The sequence below is a fragment of the Scomber scombrus genome, chromosome 23 (assembly GCF_963691925.1).
Source record: "Scomber scombrus chromosome 23, fScoSco1.1, whole genome shotgun sequence".
In the NCBI taxonomy this organism is placed as follows: domain Eukaryota; kingdom Metazoa; phylum Chordata; class Actinopteri; order Scombriformes; family Scombridae; genus Scomber; species Scomber scombrus.
The window spans coordinates 11,995,844-12,016,450 of record NC_084992.1 but is presented as its reverse complement, the minus strand read 5'-3'; the positions used below and the strand labels follow the sequence as shown (position 1 = coordinate 12,016,450).

Sequence of the window (20,607 nt, the reverse complement as noted above, 5' to 3'; positions counted from 1 at the left end):
CATTAAAGCTTTCTTCTCTGGCTTATTTCGGTTGGAAGTGATGTGATGAATATTATCTGTGAGATGTGTATTCTTTTTCTCTAGGTAGCATCACAATCTACTCCATCTTCGAACCCAACTACGAGAAAACAAGACATCCTGATTCCTATTGCAACAAGATACTCTACCTGTTTGCTTTCTGGAGCACCAACTTGATCAATGGTGTCACTTTTTCCTATTTGTCCTATTACTGTTGTAAGCAAGTAGTGTGGAAGAAGTATAAACAAACCAGGACTGTTTTTCCGTCTTCGGGTCCAAGTCCAAGTGAAGTCTCAAGTTACAAAGGCAAAGTCCAAACCCAAGACAGAGTCATGTTTCAGGACTCCGAGTCCTGGGCCAAGTCTCAAATCTCCAGCTCAGGCACAAACACTAACCCTACCCTTATCTAAATTTTGTTATATTGTCTGACACTCAATATAATGACAATAAAGCTACTAAACTAAACCAAACTAACCTAAAAACTTAAATTGGAAAAAAAAGAACACAGGAGAATATTCAGTTTTTACTTGCATGACATAGGCTACATTTGAAAAAATAGAAAGGCTAACCTCAGCTGTTTCAAGATTATAGGAAACTGTTTGACATTTGACTGTGCCTAAATGTTTCTAAATTCAATGATTCTTGCACATCTGTCCTATGGGTCAACCTCGTGATCCCAGGCCAACCAGTCAGTAATTAAATCCATACAGTGTCTTTACAATCGGGCCCTAAAAATCTTCAATAAAAAGCAAATAAGGTACCATCATTGTCATTTGTTTAAGTAAATATACAATTTTAAGTTTTGAAAAGACTTGTGTTTAAATGTTTGAATGGACTTGCTGCTCAGCCTTTGTGCAAATACATCAGGAGACTCAAGAGCTGCAGCAGATCCACCAGAGCAGCTTCAAGTGGAAACTGTAAAATGTCATTCTACAAATCACCAAATCCTGGTTAATTCAGCATCAAAAAAGTACCCATGTCTAGTTTTATGTTTATTTTATAGTACCATGTATCAGGTCTGACTTCTGTGCTGTATTGTATTTATTATACTGATGTACTTGGTTTACTTCCTTTATTACTTTTTATCTCTTACTCTCACAAAAGCCCTCCTAGGGACAAGTGTTGCAAATTAGCATTAGCTATAAACACTGTAATACTTGCATCAGACAGTTGTTTTCATCTACCTGTATATTGTATCTGTCCCTATTAAATAAACCATAATAAATTAATCATAAATAAATACATTTTACTTTACATTTTATAAAAATCATATTTTACCATTGAGGATAACAAACAACAGCATCACAGTTTATTGAACTAGATTTTTTTAAATCACAGAAATATTATAATTTACATACACAATATAAATATAATTAGTGTTGTATGTTTATTCTTAAAACATGTATATGCATATTACTGAAGTTCCTGCTAAATTTAAACATTAACATTAACAAGTCATGTGTCACATATACAGGTGGACCGAAAGAGTTTTAATAGTCTGTGTCACTAAGGTGACCACACATACTGTCACAACCTCCACGAATATCAGAAGCAGTTTTAAAATATGAATTTATTGTGGTTTTAGAAGCAAGAGGTTGAGATAATATCAATGACATACAGTAAATCTAACGTTACCGTAACCGTCAAAGTCAAGGGCAGTTTTTTGTTGTTTGTTTTAGTAGCAAGAGGTACATATAACATAATGACCCAAAAAAGTCTGAGTCGAGGGGCTGAGTGAACCCTGGAGCTGTGATGGAAGTAAACCAGCTGGTGGTAGTTAATCACAATGAATGTCTGCCATGACTCGGCTCAACTGACAGAGCTTTGAGGCAGCTGTCAATCACAGCTACCGATCATTATTTACCCCCCTCTGTTTTCTATTATCAAATAACTAATTAAAAATCAGAAAATGAGCACTTGAACATACATCAGTGTGATGACAACTACCTTAATATTAATTTGATATGCATTTTGATACGAACAAAGAATTGACAGGACAGGGTTTATGACCTATGCTGAAACCAGCCACCAGGGGGCGATCACAATATTTGGCTTCACTTTTTTACAGCCCTGCAGGTGGGCTCTGATGTTTTCTGATAGAGGTTTGAGCACTGATGTGGCTTTGTCACAAACAACCATTTTCTTAGTTATAAGAAACTCGAATTGCGTAGTCCAAATCAACAAACTGAAAGTAAGGCAGAAGTACAGAATCTCAGGTGAGGTTATTTACAGCATGTAATTGGTTTAAGCACATTAACACCTAATGATTATTATATATGTATTGTGGGATGATGTTAGTACCTGTATTAAAAGATCTGACAATCATTTTAAGGTAGGTTTTAATCTTGTGTTTTGAATTTAGTTACGATAGTGGGGCTGTCCTTTCGTTAACATTTGGAGAACAGATTGTACCTTTAAAAGTATTTTACAGAAGAATAATTCATCCAGATACACGTATAAGTTACTATGCCAGTTTTTCTGCCCTCTTCTTTCAGTTTATGTCTCTCCATCATCTGATAACATGGGCTGCTTCTACTTGTTTCACTTTACTCTTAAAACCTGTATTTCAATCTCCAATCAGTTACACCTTCTTTACTGTCTGTTTTTCTTTCTCCATTATTGTTTCATCCTGCAAATGTTCATCCTTTAAGACATGCATACTGTGGAAATGTATAAGCAGCCAAGCTATCCAATCAAGCTACATTAAGAGGAGAATCTAAAGAAACAGAAATCAGTTCTGAGTGCACTAACACGTATGAAGTGATTTGAGGTATGTAAACACTACTTTCAAGCCAATGTACCTGTACTGTATGTCAGGACTATTGTTGGGTCAGTTTGTTGTGAATTTCTTCTGCCCCTTAGTGGCCAAAAATAGTTAATGCAGCTTTAAATAAAAGATACACACAAGTTGGTTATGAGCTGAAACATCAGTGTCTAAATGTTGCAAATGAAAAGTACATGTTATGTTAAATGAGTGAATAGCTGTTTGTTTTTTAAGCAGAACTCATTAAACTGAAAAAGTTCACCTTTGGTTTATTGCAATGAATGTGCTGAATATTATTAGTGAAATGTGTTTTCTTTTTCTCTAGGTATTATCACAATCTACTTCATCTATGAACCCATCTATGGGATAACAACAAAAGCTGATTCTTCCTGCGAAAACATACTCTATGCGTATGCTTTCAGGAGCACCGTCTTTATCTATATCCTATTAGGTGTGCGCATTTTGTCTTTTTTATCCCATTTCTGTTGTTGCTGTTGTAAGCAACAAAAGCAGAAGGCAGAAACCACGGCTGTTTTTACATCTTCTGGTCCAAGTCCAAGTGAAGTCTCAATTGACGAAGGCCAAGTCCAAATCCAAGTCCAGCTCATGCCTCAAGATTTCAAAGCCAAGGACAAATCTAAGTCAAGTTTCAAGTCTCCGAGTCAAGTCTCAAGTCTTCAAGACCAAGACACATCCAGCTCTGGCAAAAACACTGGTGCAGGGGTATAAAAAGTTGGATTTTACCTTTACATACACATCATATTTTACCATAGAGGATAAGGTATTTAAATCACCTCAAACACCGGCATCACAGTTTATTGGTCTGGATCTTTGTTATCATCTGGTGCATATTACTGAAGTTCCTGCTAAATTTAAACATTAACATAGAAAGTCATGTGTCACATATACAGATGGACTGAAAGAGTATTAAAAGTCATTTTGTGACACTTTTGGTACTTAAACCAATTGTGCCAAACATGTTATCAATACTTTATCAACACAGATTTTGGCATTATTTGAGTGTATTGATAATTGCTAAGATGTGAATCCAGACTGATACGTTCACTGACCATTGCTCTGCTCTAGAGTTTGAATGCTTTATTGATAGAATTGATTTGATTCATTGATTTGATTATTGATTAATGTTTAATTAGATTTTATGTTAATTAATATAATTACAATTGTTTTGTAACGTCTTTATTCTCCACTTATATCTCCACTCTTGATTTTGATTTTCATTCAGCTAACATGAAGTATTATGAATGCATTGAAAATGTGTTATAAATTTTACTTTTATGATGCAAACCTTTTACAGTGTGTTGCATAAGTAGAACTGAAGTTTTCAAAATGCACCTGCATTTTCTGCATTTTGTGACTTCCAGTCAAATAAAATCAATTAATAAAATTTTTCCAGTCATATATTTCATCATTGACATTTTCAAAAAAAAATATTAAAAACCTCGTCTCATCTCGTTCTAGTGAGCCCACTTTTGTGTATCCTCTTGTGTCGTGAGCTCAGTGTATCGTCACACCGCTACTGGTCACACATTTCTGCTTACAACATAAACTGGTATTACCACATTGTGCAAGAGCATTTTTCTTTCTGTTGGAGGAGGACGTACGTCCCATCAGACGCACAAACAGGTATAATACAATCTGTCTGATTTATTATTATATGTTGTATTTTAATCAAATTGTTTTTTATTTTGCTTAAGTTTGTGAGTTTAAATTATTTTTTTGCTAAGACGTTCAAACTGGCCTTTTTTATTTTTTTTATTAGGGTCATTATGTATCTCTTGCTACTATGGAGGTTTGCTACTAGTTAGATTTACTGCATGTCATTGATATTATATCAGTCTCTTGCTTCAAAACAAAAAAACAAAAGAACGTTTTTGTGTTAACTGCTTCTGATTTTCATAGAACTTGCCAACAGTTTGTTTTGTTTTTTTCAAATGAAGACTCCATTTACCCTTCAGGAAACCTTTAGACTCATCTCTTGTTTACACTTTTTATTATCAGGTATATTAAACAGCTCACTTATCTATCTCTGTTCTCTTTGTTTTTCTGAAGGTTCAATTTATCAGAAATAACAATGCCAGAGAGTGACAGACCTCTACTCACTGGTAGTGTTCTACCTGTGATAGGATGTAAGAGTGAGATGTGCAAAATTCTTGCACATTTGTGTTCATAATTGAATTTCACATCTACAGCCCCTAATATAATGTCATTAATTACATATTCTGTCTGTCTCTCTTCAGTATGTATTGTGGCTGTGATGTTGAGCGTGTCTCTTCCTCAGATGATAATTGGTAAGTGACTGATGCATTTACTGTCATTAAGGTCTGTTTGTGTTATTTAAGTCAGTATTTTGCAGAGGAAATTTTTTTTCTTTTAAACCGAGAAAAACAAGTACAATAATCATTATTTGATAAAGCAGGTTAAATTATAGTACTCATTATCTTTGTGTCCCACAGGATTAGTGCATATAAATGACTGTCCAAGGCAGCCCTTCATCCCCATTTATTTGTGTGGATTTCTAGTCATCTTCCTCCTCATTCTCATTATCTGCAATTGCAACAAGTGCAACATGAGTGATAAGTGCAAAGTGGTGTGTAACTGCATGACAGCCGTCGTCTTCTTTTGCTGGTTAATTGCTGGTAAGATGAAAGACTTGAGACTAACCAGTGCACTAACACAAACAGGTAGAGCTCCACTAAGCATTATGTCTCTTAGTAGAGAGAGCGTCCAGCAAGCTGCTGCTTTCAGAAAACTAAAAGTCATTACAAACTTTTTAGAAACTAGCGACTTCCTGCTGAAAGGACTGACAGCTTTCAACATGTCATTAGTTAAAAAGCCAAATGAAAGCTTTTTTATTAAATGTGCCACAACACTATTTGTGAGATATATATTCCAACAACACAACGCAAATTGTATAGTGTGACTAAATGACCACATTCTAGCATTATTTTCATGTTACTGTAAAGAAAAGGCCCAATTTTCCACTGGGGAGAACTGGCAGCAAAGGTGAGCATGGGCCCATATCCATTCCTCGGGATTCGATTATGAATGAACTATGAATCTGAAGCATGTTGTATTTCTAGTTTAACTTTTTCAAACATTACAAAATGACAAATCTAACATCAGTCGGTTGATACTATAGGTACATGTGTGATCATTACACAGATATGATGTCATTTTATCAAACTGTTATACTGTATAGGTTAAAATGTTCCTCAAAGAAGACGTCAGGTCCTTTCTAAAGAAGACTCAAGTGAAAGTTACAGCTGAGTTGCAGTCTGTCAAGCGAACTCTGGTGTCATTATGAAATATTTAGCCAGTTTAGGAGTTAAATGAAAAATAACAAAAGTAGACTGATGTGGCTTTGTCATGAACCACTTTGAAACTTGAATTGTGTAGTGCAAATCAACACACTGAAAGCAGGACAGAATCTCAGGTGAGGTTCCTTAGTTTCAAGAACAGATTGTGCCCTTAAAGATATTTACAAGAAGAATAATTCATCTTGAAACTGGTATAAGTTACTGTACCGGTTTTTTGTGTGCTACTTTCAGTTTACGTCTCCCCATCATCTGATAACATGGGCTGCTTCTACTTGTTTCACTTTACTCTTTAAACCTGTATTTTAATCTCTAATCAGTTGCACCTTCTTTACTCTCTGTTTTTCTTTTCTCCATTATTGTTACATCCTACAAAATCTTTATCGCTTAAGACGCACATACTGTGGTAATGTATAAGCAGCCAAGCTATTCAAACTATCAAGCTACATAAGGAGGAGAATCTACAACAGAAACTGTGGTAGGGAATCAGTTGTGAGTCCACCAACAGGTTTGTGTTAATGAATTTGTTGTGGGTTTCTTCTGCCCCTTAGTGGCCAAAAATAGTTAATGCAGCTTTAAATAAAACATACACAAGTTGGTTGTGAGCTGAAACATCAATGTCTAAATGGTGCAAAAGAAAATTATATGTTATGTTTAATGAGTGAATAGTCTGTTTTGTTAGGTTAGGGTTAGGATTAGGTAGGGTTAGGAACTCATTAAATTGGAGATTTCATCGTTGGTTTATTGCAGTGAATGTGCTGAATGCTATCTGTGAAATGTGTTTTCTTTTTCTCTAGGTAGTATCACAATCTACTCCATCTACGACCCCAGCAATGGGAAAACAACAAAGTCTGATTCTTACTGCGACCGGATGCTCTACAAGTTTGCTTTCAAGAGCACCTACGTCATGTATGTCCTATTTGGTGTGGGCATTTTGTCTTTTTTATCATATTACTGTTTTAAGCCACAAAAGCATAAGGCACAAATCACGGCTGTTTGTACATCTTCCAGTCCAAGTGAAGTCTCAAGTCATGAAGGCAAAGACAAATCCAGGTCATGCCTCAAGATTTCAAAGCCAAGGACAAATCTAAGTTAAGTTTCAAGTCTCCGAGTCAAGTCTCAAGTCTTCAAGACCAAGACACATCCAGCTCTGGCACAAACACTGCTGTAGGGGTATAAAAAGTTGGATTTTATTTATTTTACCATAAAGGATAAGATATTTAAATCACCATTTTCTTACCACAGAATAAATGGTATACATATAATTAATGTTGTATGTTTATTCTTAAAAACATGTATGTTGATATATTTCTGGCTGCTTTACTGATTTTCACTTTTGATTTTGATTTAGCTCATGGATGAACTACTATGAATGCATTTGAAATGTGTTAATTGTTTACCTATACAACTACATATATCAGATTTTGAATAAAATATGATTGTAATTTCTCACATGTGGTTGTTTGGTCTGGTTCATTTTTTCCGTCATTACAAAACTTACAATACTTTCACTTAATGTAAAGTTACATGTTTTCAGAGTGAGGCAGGGCTGTTTTTCATTCAACATGTAGTTCAAGCCCGGAAAGAGAAAACAAAAACACAGCGGTACAGTCATTTTGGAAAAGGTAAAGATGATGGAAGGGGTTTTTTGGCATTGTTTTGTCATGAAAGTAGAAGCTGGACTGCAGAACTTCTGTCCTTTTACAGGCATCGGTACACAGTGGCTTCAGCAGTAACGCTGTAGGAGACAATCACTACACTGTTTGAAACTTTGGCTCTTCACCACTAATCCTAATTTGTATCCTTATAATGGAAAGGAACAGAAATTAAGGATCAAAAAGAGGAAGTCGAGACTGGCACACAGCCTCATGCGCACATGTCAGCAACACATACAGTATATTACCAGGTTCTCTAAATGAAGAGCACATTTTACCCTTTACTGTAGGTTTACACTGTTAATCGTCATGTATATTAGCTTTTCCCAATTGTTAAAGACATTTCCTGATACTATTGCTCAATTTATCATAACTCTATGAGAGTGAGCACATGGCCACATGTCCCCCATGCAGGCTAGGGACATTGATGATGGTGCAGTTTCCTATGTTCCTCCCCTGCGCCTGATTCTGGTCAGGTTGAGCCCTGTCTTGTGACTCTCCGAAAAAGAGAAAATGACCATATAAGACAATAGGCCTACATACAAGAACACTTTTAACTAGAGTTTAAGATGAGATTTTTAGCCATGGAGGATTACGGCAGCGTATTGTTCTTGTTATAACATAAACTTTTCATGTTATGTGGTGCCGGGCCCGGGCAAAATGAGTACAGACAGATACTACGGAAAAGCTATCCATCATCTTTAGAAGGCTGCAGCCTACAAAAATAGGTGCGCTCCAAAACCCGACCGGCACATGCCGGCTTTGACGATGGTACATATTTTAGCTAGCCTAAATCATGGTGAGATTGTCATTGAATCACCATCACAATGCTGCAGAAGCATAAAGATGATTTTGACGTTTTGCTTTGACACAAATTAAAAGAGAAAGGCTGTAAACAACAATCCGTGTTTTGGGCCATGGTGATGCCGGTTCACTGCAAAAGGCCAAGTGCCAGTTCACAACCCGATTAACCGGGGTCCACCTCCGCCTGAGACCAATTTATCACATTATAACGTGAAACGTTTCATGTTATAACAATGTAAATTATAACGTTATAACTTGAAAAGTTTATGTTATAACAAGAAACTATCATGTTATAACGTGAACAGTTTTATGTTATAACAAGAAACTATCACGTTATAACTGAAAAGTTTTATGTTATAACAAGAAACTATCACGTTATAACATTTTTTACTGGTGTGGCAGCAATAAACTTCCGTAGAGGATAATAGATGCAATATATTTAAAATAATCTCAAACACCAGCATCAAAGTTTATTGATGTGCATGTTTTATCACAGAAATATTTTAACTTACATACAAAATACAATACTTCATGATGTATGTTTATCCTTTAAAAACATCATTACTTTTTTATTATGTAAAAAAATTATGTTTGCATATTATAATATTTTCATTCTTTATGTAAAGTAACATGTTTTCAGACTGATTGACAATCTGATTGGTGGACAGGGCTGTGATGTCAGCATTTTTTGCGTGACAGGTTGTCGAGTGCTTTGCCGTGGATGGGCTTATAGAGGAGAGTGAAGCTGGAGGGGCTGAGGAGGCCGTTGCCCTGTGCGTCGACTTTTCCCATCAACACGTAGTTTTGGCCTGGAAAACAAAAACAGCAACAAAAATTAATATTCTTAAAATATTCTTATCTGGTTATATTGACTGTTGCGGTGGATGAATTTTATGCATGTTATGGGGCCAGGTGTTGTTTTTTTTTAAATGACTAAAATATATTTTTTCCAATATATATATTTTCTATTTCACATTTGCAAAACTTATCAATAAATCAGTGATCAATGCGTTAACACAAGAAGACACGGTTTCACTAACCAAAACCACGCCAACAAGAATATGGATTTGAAATAGTGTAACTGAGAATAACGAAATGGATGAGTTTGGGGACTGAAGGAAGGGTTTAAGGATAGAGAGATGAAGAAATGTTGGGAAGAAAGGATGAGAGGTGAGTGGTAAGGTACATGGGATGGAGGATTGAGACAAAAGGGGAGAGGAACAGATAAGGTGCGCTTAAATATATTATTGTGTGGAAGTAGAATGTGATTCCAGACTTTGTTTATAACCCTATAAACTTCATATAGCTAATTTCAGAGCAAAACCAAAGAATAAGCAAGTATCTATAGCTTTGTGTTCATGTGTGTAAGAGCTGCAGAGAAGGTACAGGTAGTTGTATCATACTTTTGATTAGCCCGGGGCATTTCTTGCAGGTGGAGGTCAGTGTGACCGTCATGACGGGTCCTGATTTGGTGATGTTCAGTCGTCCTGTCTTATAGGCCTTGATGATGGACACCTCGACTGTTGCTGACCCCCTTGGACCAGGCGTCACAGATGTAAGCCTACCCGTAATCACTGAAAGACAATGAGGAAATGTTGAAGAGATTCAGATTATGAAAGAATATAAAAGAAAGCTGTTTAGGCATTTGTATTTATTTTACCAGTTATTATGAGACTGAGTACAAATAAATGGTTAAATAAATTGCATTTTGGGAAAGGTAGAGATGGTGGAGGATGTTTTGTGAGGACCAGATGGCAGCTGATGTTGTAGCTCACCAAAGTCATGAGGGCAGAAGCTGGACTGCAGAGTTCCTGTCCTCTTACAGGCTTGTGTACACAGTGGGTTCAGTGGTAAAGCTGTAGGAAACACACACAAACACATGCACCAACAAACACAGAATAAGTACATAAACGTCCTAATACAGGTGTACATATTCATACACAAACATACAGAGTGAATTGTTTGTTAAAATCAGTTTATTCTACTCACGTTTCTTACTCACAACTGGCTTCTTTGTCACTGTCTTCTTCACTGCAGGCTTAGGTGTTGCTTTAGTCTTGATCTTAGGCTTGACTGTTGGTTTAACTCCACTCTTAGGTGTTGGCTTTGGTTTGACATTAGGTTTTATGGTGGGTTTTGTCTTCAGTACAGGTTTCCGTGTGGGTTTAGCCTTGATGCTTGGTTTGAGCGTTGGCTTAATAAACTTGGATTTGGGTGTAGGTTTGGGTTTGGGTGTAGGTCTAACTCTGGGTTTAGGTGTAGGCTTTTTCACAGGTGCTTTAGGTGTGGGTTTAGCTGGTTTGGGTTTAGGTGTAGGCTTGACTGCAGGCTTGGTGGTAGGTCTGCGTGGTGGAGGTTTAACCAGTGGTATCTTCACCACCACTGGTTTTTTGGATGGTTTTGGGGTGGGTTTAGGCAAGAGGCCAGGCCTAGGTTTGGGGGTAGGTTTGCTTGGCTTCGTGCTTGGTTTTTGTGGCGCAGAGGTAGTCTGAGGTCCGTAGATGAAGTCTCCTCCAGCGGTGGGCGTCCGAGACCCACGGGGAACACTTGAGTAGAAGGCCATGAAGCCATCTGAGGTCACGCTGAGGTCAGAGACAAACTGGACAAGGAGTTCATTCCCATTGGTCACTATGGTTCTATGTAAAAGATGAGGAGAGTAGACAGAAAAGATGTGAGAAAGCAGATAAACTTTGGCAGAGCTCAGCTGCACACTATGTGTATGGTAAACATATTCACTCATTCACAAACACATTCATATACTGATGTGTTTTCTTTAATCCAAAGCACTTTTACAACGTTTTTAATGCTCACTTACCCATTCACACGCACACATACATTTGGGGTCAATTAACTTGCCCAAGGACACTTTGACATGTGGACTGGATGGGCTGGGGATCAAACCACTGACCTTCTGATTAGTGGACGACCCGCTCTACCTCCTGAGCCACAGCAACCTTGTCAAGTCAATTTTTAGTGTGTGTTTTGCCTCTTTTACCACCCATTTCTGATGAGGAATCTCACCCTGGTGACCGGTCTCCACAGAATTTCCCAATCCTCCTTGAGTCATCAGTCTCTCCCCCATTAAACAATGCCACGTAGTCATAGCGACAGTATGTGTCAGGTTCCAAATCCAGCTTCTGAAACTTCACCTCAATCACCTGGGGAAGAGGTGACACGCCAACACAAACTATTAAAGTTAGGACACGGCATGAAGGATGTGAGCTTTTACAGGTTTATTTCAGACTCATTTTCATGAATCCAGTACAGTGCAGATGTAGATGAAGGTGGTGGAGGAAGTGAAGGGCCCGACTTCTAAAATACAGAAGGGCTTTTACTCCCTCTCTTGCCCTCGCTTCCTTCCTTACGTTCAATTTCTTGGCACACATGAACACGCCTGCAGGTTCTCAATGAACTCTTTCATTTAAACTTCATCACAAGGCCGCTGTCAAGCACACACACATGCACTCACACACTTAGTGATTGGCCCCTTCACTATTTTCATTGCTCCTACTCCTCTATTCAACAAATCTAGCTAAAATTTCATAGTGAAATTTAAATTTTACTATTGTTTTACGTAAGGAAAACTTAATAAAATAATAATAATAAAACTATGTTTGTTTATTTATTTATTTATTTTTTACTTATTTGTAGAAATACAAGTAGAGTGGAAGTACACCATTGCCATGGTTGATGAACATCCAAGACCAGGCATTGCTAGAAGACTGTCAATTTATGTGGTGTGCTGGCGAACATCATACTTTACTGCAATATGTTATGAAAATCAATCAAAATCAACATTTTGAATCCTTTTTTTCAGCAAGCCCATACAACCATACAATCAACTATTAGCAATATAAGTTATCCCTTTATAACATTTCAAAATTCAGAAAGAGGAAGAAAATATAATGTTAACAATAATAATAATAATACACTATTATTTAGCACCGTTCAAAACAAAGTTACAGGGTGTCTCAAAACAAAATAGAAATGGTAGACAAACAATAGTGAACAGTTAGGTAAGGTTAACTGTAAGGTATTGATTACATAACTTTTCTAGGATGTCTAGATCTATGATTATTGTATTTTTTTGATTGGATGTCTATAAGCCAATCACAGTGTTCCACATCATCTAAAGTTGACTGCAGTGGAGCCACACCCATGGCCACACCACCCTTTTCAGCAAGCATGGCTGACTGTGAGGCAAGGAGGAAATGTAAGGCACGTTTTAATCTATTAATCATATTGTTAAAGTACATATTTTGTGTTTAAACTGTTAAAGTAAACATGAGATATTATATCATATTAAAGATTTGTAGCTTTTACTCTAAATACTTTTACTCTACTTTTAAAATCCATCCATTGGAATGGTCATGGGATCTGAATGTTTGTGTTTGTCAATGTGCATCACTGTATGCATTGCAAGTTAACCATTCATGAACGATAAATAGACTCATCTTTTTTGTTTAAAAAAGAACGCTTAAGACTATTGTCATTTTTACTGTAAGTGGACAGAAAAAAATGAGTGCCTTTAGAATAGAAATCTCCCATTACAATATTTGTTGTGTTTGGAACATAATTAAAATCAAAAGAATGACTTTGTATAATAATAGGTTTTAATACGTGACTTAAAAGGTGAAATTGACTTCAGACCACAGTTCCTGAGAAAGCACATTTCCAAAAGAAAAAGTTTTTAAAGAGGTATTTCAAAAAAGGATTAGGGGTTCAGCAGTCTGATCTCCTCAGGGAGGTTTTTCTGTTAGTGTGGGCCCTAACAGAAAAGGACCGGTCACCCTTGGTCCTCAGCCAAGATTGGGGATTGGCTAGCAGAGCCTTGGCTGAGGACCTCAGGTTGCAACCAGGCACATATGATGTCAGAAGATGTACTTAGAAGCTAAAATAGGAGTAATGTGCTCTCTTTTTTTGGTTTTGGTGGGGAGTCTGGCTGCTGCATTTTGGATATGCTGTAATTTATGTAGACTCTGTTGGCATGTGTAGAGACAGTTACAATAGTTCAAATAAGAATAAATAAAAACATGTATGACAGTCTTTAGATCTCTACTGGGTAAACTTGAACTGATCTTGGAGAGTTTCCTGAGCTGCAATAAACCAGACCGGACAACTATATTAACATGCTTGTGCAAGCTGAGGTGGTTATCAAAGGTGACCCCAAGATTTTGGGATTTTTTTCAGGTTTATCAATATTAATATTTCTGCAGGAAATGTGGTTGAGGTCAAGATGCAGTTGTTGGGTGTATTTGATAAAAATCATTAGGGTTAAAAGAGAGGTACAATTGATTGTCATCTGCATAGGAGTGGAAGCTCACATTATACCTGTGGATGACAATCCCCAGGGGTAAAATATAACATGTGGAGAGAAATCAAGAGAGGTCCAAAGACAGACCCCCGAGGTACTCCTCTGGTCATCTTCACAGAGGATGAGTGTGACTTTCCAATGGCTACATTAAAAAAAATCAATGTAGTACAGAAGAATAAAACCACTTTAAAACTGAACAAGAGATGCCAACCCAGTACTGGAGATGTTCCAATAAAATATAATGATTAATAGTGTTGAATGCAGCATTTATCTGCTTCTATCTAATACATTTAAACCTGCAGTTCATTCATCACTTTAAGGAGTGCAGTCTCAGTGCTGTGGTTTGCCCTAAATCCCCACTGGAATGTCTCAGAGTCAGTTTCTTTAAAAAAAAAAAGCAGTCAATTGTTCAGCAACAACGTTTCTCTAAAACCTTGGAGAGAACGAGGCAGTTTGGAAATTGGTCTAAAATTATCCAGGTAGTTAGAGTCTAAAGAGTTTGTTTTTAGAAGGGATTTAGCAGTTGCATTCTTGAAATAAGCAGGAACATAACAAGTCAATAGAGACATGTAAATGTTGAAGCGAGTATATGGCCTGGAAAATCCATATACTTATTTTAGAAATCTCACAGGCAGGATCTCGAGAGCACACCAAGGTCTTCATTTTATTAATCACCTCAGCCAGAGTGTATTATTCTATCTACATAATCTTGTCCTATACTGTGATCTCTAACTAATAATTGGATTTATGGGCACTGGGAGCATCTGGGCACACAGAGGAGCTACACCGAGTCTATATCTTCATGATAATATGGCAGCAGTTCAGGGAAGAAGTCAGCTTGCAGTTGGAGGCTGGAAGTGACTACTGTCCAGCCTTCTTTGCTGTCTGGACATGTGGTAAAGTCAGACTTTAATAGTGTTAAACTGTATAAAATATGTTTTGCTTTAAAGTATGTGCACCCAGTCTGCTAGGGTGGACACCATCCCCTGGATAAAAGGATGGGCGATTCCAGAAGAGAATAAATTGTCAATAAAAAAAATTCTGCACACTGTACAGAAAGACCTGAGCCATGTATATAAGGATACGGCTTAAATGACCAATGCCTCAGCCAAGTGGGTGGATGGGTCTGAAGATGAATAATATGCTTGCCGCAGTCATTAAGCAAGTGAAAGTAAATTTTGAGAAGTCTGGTTGCAAACATAATTTGCTCTGTGTTTCAAGACAAATAAAAAGTACAATATGATTGTCTTACATTGCTTGGCTCTACGGAGATGTGCCAGGAGCAGCTGATGCCTGCTGGATAATCAGAGTTAGGCCAGTTGGGCGTCTTGACAGACCCCTGTGATTTGGTAAGCCGTCCTCCACAGAACTGATTCTCTGTGGGAACAGCAGAAAAAAATAGGATACAAAGGAAAGGACTTTTTTTTTTCCTGTGATACTTTAAAATGAGAGAAACAGCTTTGTTTTTAGCTTGATTATGGAGAAATTTCAAGTTTTCCTAGAAGTTGCTGTAGATTTCATATACCCAACAGACTGTAGTAATTTGCTAATCCCAGAGAAATGTTGTATGGAACTCTTAGTGAGCATAAACAAATAACCACCAGACAGTGAAAATATCTAACAACATCAGCTGAGACAACCACAATGCTGCCGTGTATCAGCAAAGAAACAAAGATAAAACATACAGCTTAAGCCTCGTTAGTGTGTTTCTATTGAGAGATGACATGTCCACACCTTCCATATGTGGCTTGCCAGCATTAAAGGAAGCCAGAAAGCCTCTTCCTCCTGTGGCGTCATCTGACACCATCTCTAACATCATGGTGTTGGAGGTGGAGATCAGGGCTCCGGGCCGGAACGTCCCACAGAAACGGCCCAGCTTCTGTACCAAGCGGGTGTGACCGTTGTAGACATCCAGGTAGTCATAGCGACAGGTGGGGTCAGCCTCCATGTCGAAGAGGCGGAAAGACAGCATGACCACATGACCCTCTGGGACCTGGAAGGCACAATGGGTGATGTTTTTAGGGTTTAGATTACTGGACAAATATATTCATAGGAGTAAATGTAATGTTTATTTTTATACCTCGATCTCAACTGCAAAATTGTTTTTTTCCAGCAATGTAAGCCTCATAAAACTAAAGGTTATAATAAAAATATTACTGATCCTATTGCAACATGTTTAATAGTTTCAAAGGATACCAAACATGTCAGACTGACTATTAGAGAAATCTGGGAACATAAAATCTTAGGTTTGAATATATAACTTAAAGCATACAATAAAAGGCCTTTTAAAGGCAGTGAGTGACTGGGAACTGTCAAGTAATGAAAGGAAGGATAAATGTGTATCGCAGTAAATTACTTTCTGTTAAAGTTGGCGCACTAAGGGATGTGCATGTGTGTCCATATATACATTTTTCTGTAAGTACTTGTAGTAGCATTGCACTCTTAAATTAATGTTTTGTTATTTATTCTGCACTCTATGGAAGGTTGTGTCAGTCTACCTCACCCTATGTCACCTGAAAATGGTATGTTCCAGTTAGGTGCAGCTGAGATGATAAAAGGACAGTCACTGGTCCATAGCAGTAGAAGATAATGTGGCAGCTTGCTGTGAGGCTTCAGATTTTTTTTAAATCTTTGACTTACATTATTATTGTTAAATTACCAATTTTGTTAATAAATGTTACTTTTTTTGTGTGCATTTTTCCAACAAATCTATCTCTTAAATGTTCCCTTTTAAGTTCTCCAGTGTCACATAATTTCTGTTTTCCTTTACATTGGGTTATGATATTACAATCATAACAATGAAGAGCAACAAAATCCATCCCCCATATCAACTAAAGTCCAACAAGCCATTTATCACTGTAGGCAAGCATGAAAAAAACTACACTTTAAAGTACATCTGAAAGAATACAATCACAGTAGTAAAATGTAATGAAATGCACCATTTCTCAACTCAGTGCATGCAATTCTTTTGCAGCTTTATCCTTACTTGGTCTTGTAAAACCGGTAACTTATGGTGGCTAATGTTAGCAAACTTTTGATATGGTAGCTGCTGTGTGACCTCTTGTCACTAACATCACAGAGTTAGGAATGTTTTGTACTTATATTACCGCTTTTGGCCACTGTGGTCACTGTCCAGCAAAAGTTACACAGAATTGCTTAAATTACACTGCCAAACATTTAAACTATGTCCAAAATCAGTCTTTCGTTTACTCATTTACTACTCTCTATATAATCTACACCCAAAAGTTTACTCTTTGGACTTCTTGGTTATTTTGGCAGCAGTAGAACTACTCAACAGCTACATTACTTGTTGACATGCACCAGCTGTAAGCACGGCACTGAGACGTGAACTTTCTCTCCCAATGTACTTTAATATACTGTGCTGCTATTTGTTTGTTTGGGGCTTTTTTGTTTGTGTTTGCAAGTACATAAGAAAATGCAACACATTACATTGTGGGATTTATTAGCAGAAAATACTGCGCATGTTCTGAACACTCAAATACAGTAGTGCAAGGTAACAGAGTGTACTATACTGTAGAGTGGTATCTCTTTCCTGTTTTCAGTAATTCTGAAGGTGCCCGATGCTGTAATGTAAATTACATGACATCAACAGGCTTAAATATACTAATAAGAATGATAAAACGTAATATATCTGCCCCAACAGGTGCAATGAAGCTAGCTGTAACGTCAGGTATCAAGCACTGTACACACTGGCACAGTTTTTAAAAGCTGTAATCAGGCAATATAAATGAAAATTACTGTGGATTGGATTTTGTGATTTTTTTTTTTTTTTTGGGTGATTTAAAAAAATATATATATTTTTTCAAATCAATAGGATTTTCAAGAACTCTCAAATTGAACTATCACCATTCATTCATGCCATAAAACCGGAGACTCACAGTGATGTACCAGATGCATTTACTGTCAGGTTTGTAGTGACTGGGGAAGCCTTCGCTGGCCACAATGCCCGAGTCTACAACCAGATGGCCTCCACAGTGGAAGACCGGCCTGAAAGAGAAAGGAAAACTGGTATCACACAACCACCATTAGCTGCAGTTCAAGTTTTAACTTTAACCTGCTGCACTGTCAGAAAATGCAGCTATACTGCGAGTACTGAGGCTGAGCCCCTGCACACATTTTACATCCACGCTGCAAACCACAGTGGCACAGTCCGCCTCTGTTCTCTGAATGCAGGGAGGTTCCCAATGAACTCTCCCGGTTTATGTTTTTTCATAAAACTCAAAGTAAGCCAGAAAGACTGTCAACATATACAGTATATGTGCTGTGAGCTTTCTCCACATGCACTGCACCACAAGAAAGTTGTCATAGCACATTTAGCAGACAGGCACTTTCAAAACGCTCGCACAACAGCCTGCTCACACATGGAGTGTGGCGACACGCACACCCACTATTTCGCACTCAGATAAACACACATCAAAGGTGGGCCAGCCTTAACTTTTAATTTTGCAGCAGTCGTTGGCCCCATACTCGTTAATTTATATGTTGGCTGCTTTGGCATCTGGTCAGTAGTTTCCTGTCTTACACTCTTGCTGTTTTTTATCTTCAAACTTCACTGTGGCTGAAGTTTTGTTATTTTTGTGCCAGTTTCTTGGGAAGGGGGAAACGTTAATCACCTTTTACATTGTGAGAGCTGTTTTTTCTTTGATCAACCCATTATAGTCCCTTTTTTTCTCTCTAACATGTCCTTCAGGCATGTGTTGAATGTCTCCTGTGGTACTGTAAGGACACATTTTGGCCAAACTATCCCAGTAGTGGTAGAGTCCCTCCCTTCTGACCCTCTGGAGCTGAGCAACCCACAGGCATTTGTTTGTCTCTCATGTTCAATTTACACCCTGTGTGTGTGGAAGTAGCTATAGCTGTGCAAACACCAAGATCATGTGGAAGGCTATTTGAGCAACTGAGCATTGAGTATATTGAGCATGCTCAATTTACAGCCTGTGTGTGTGGAAGTAGCTATAGCTGTGCAAACGCCAAGATCATGTGGAAGGCTTTTTAAGCAACTGCGCACTGACACAGTCCTTGCTCCAATGGCCTTTTATATAGTAAGAAGCTAAGAAAAAACCCCAAAAACTAAGTATTTTTTTCAATTTTTCTTTAAAAAAAACAAACATCAGACCTACTGTATATTTGACCAGTATAATCACTACATCAATTACAGCATGCTGTCATTTTGTGTCCGACAAGCCTTTCTGTGTGTTTACGGGATGCTAACCACATCTTACTACTGTAAAGTAGTACTCTCAGTAATCACAATACTGTAACCAGTAGAGGAAAATACACACACAGTTGTAGGTTTGAAAATAAGTTGCCACATGTGCACATGCAGGATGTAGGAAAGAAAACAGATACACAAGAGGGACACTGACACACATACAAAAATCTCTCTTACACACACCTTAGCCTACCTGGTGAAGTTGGTCTGATTCTGAGCCTCGGCCCATCCCAGTGTCAAAATAACAAGATACAGACTCCACACCCTGTTCTCCATCCTGCTTTCCTCCGAGATTAGAAAAGACGTGAGAGGAGAAGAGGAGGCAGGAAGAAAGAGGGAGAAGCAGAGTTGGAGGCGTGGAGAGACTCAAGGTTCAAACCAGGAGGGGAGTGAGTGAGTGGATGGGAGGGAAGTGATGTGTGTGTGAAGGTGGTGTGTTATGGAGGGAAGGAGAAGAAAGGAAATGGTGGATGAATGTGATATTGAGAGGACAGAAGGCTGTTTGACATGGGTTAACAGGAAAAAAAACATTAATTACATTATACAGTCACCCATGACCAAATATAATGTATGTACAGTCAAACTACACAGTGTGCTTATGTTCCAGGTCTGTGTTGTTCTTGTTTACCAGGTCATGGAATATATAAAAACTGTATGTTTCTGCTGGTGTGAGGACAGATGGACAGACTGCTACTGTTGTATGTGTGAGAGTGTTTTATGACCACTTCACTGCACCACCAGCTACAAGCCAGGTTTTTTTCTAGCCATGTTAGCAATTTTGGTCTGTTCACCACTTTGGTCGAGACTGAAATATTTAAACTATTTGATGCATTGTCATAAAATGTTGCACAGACATTTATGGTTCCCCAAGGATGATGACAGTGACTTTTGAGATCCAACGCCACAAACAGGTTGATATTTTTGGCTTTTGGTAAAATGTCTCCACACATATTGGATGGACGGACATGAACATGACATGACATTTAGTAGATATGCATGGTGACTTTTGGGGATCCTCTGACTGTTCCTCTTGCACAACCAGCAGGTCTCAACATCTACTAAATGGATTAGCACATAATGCAGACATTAAAGGCCGCCAGAGGATGAATCCTAAGGTCTTTCACCTTTCACATTGTCATTTGGTGCTTTCCGGGAGGCAACAGAAGTACATATGATAATGGGTCATATGCCAGATACATGGTGTCAGTCTCTTCCTCCTCCTGACAGCCATGTCGCTAACTTCTGACAGATGGTTCAAGGTGTCATGATGAAGGTTTCGGGCTGGAAGTAGATCTGGGCAAAGAGTGGGATGTAGGAGAAACCTTATCTTGTATGTGCACCCAAGAATCAAAGCCAGTTATAGGTATCTCCTGAACACCAATACTCGCCATTGGCAGTGCATTGTTATACTGATTGTTCAGGTTAAGGAAAAGCTATGCCAGGCTATGTTCAGGTGTTGGTTGGAAAGTTAGTGTTTGGATGCA

General features: G+C 37.9%; 2 protein-coding genes across 2 annotated transcripts in view; both read right to left on the bottom strand.

Annotated features, from left to right (window-relative positions):
- acap1 (ArfGAP with coiled-coil, ankyrin repeat and PH domains 1) overlaps nt 1-20,607 on the bottom strand; it is a 479,281-nt gene that overhangs the window by 286,142 nt on the left and 172,532 nt on the right. The window lies entirely within an intron of this gene.
- pcolceb (procollagen C-endopeptidase enhancer b) lies at nt 9,211-19,399 on the bottom strand. Its single transcript, XM_062445440.1, has 9 exons — nt 19,317-19,399; nt 17,790-17,898; nt 15,625-15,883; nt 15,143-15,267; nt 11,598-11,734; nt 10,566-11,212; nt 10,352-10,432; nt 9,980-10,150; nt 9,211-9,385 (listed from the first exon to the last, which is right to left on the bottom strand). The coding sequence occupies exons 1-9, from the start codon at nt 19,397-19,399 to the stop codon at nt 9,255-9,257; spliced, it is 1,743 nt and encodes a 580-aa protein (XP_062301424.1). The 3' UTR covers nt 9,211-9,254.

Coding starts and splice junctions, on each gene's coding strand:
- pcolceb (XM_062445440.1), bottom strand. CDS start 19,399: ATGGAGAACAGGGTGTGGAGTCTGTATCTTGTTATTTTGACACTGGGA. Junction 17,899..19,316: donor AATCAGACCAACTTCACCAG/GTAGGCTAAGGT, acceptor TTTCTCTTTCAG/GCCGGTCTTCCACTGTGGAG. Junction 10,433..10,565: donor GCCAGTTGTGAGTAAGAAAC/GTGAGTAGAATA, acceptor TGTTTCCTACAG/CTTTACCACTGAACCCACTG.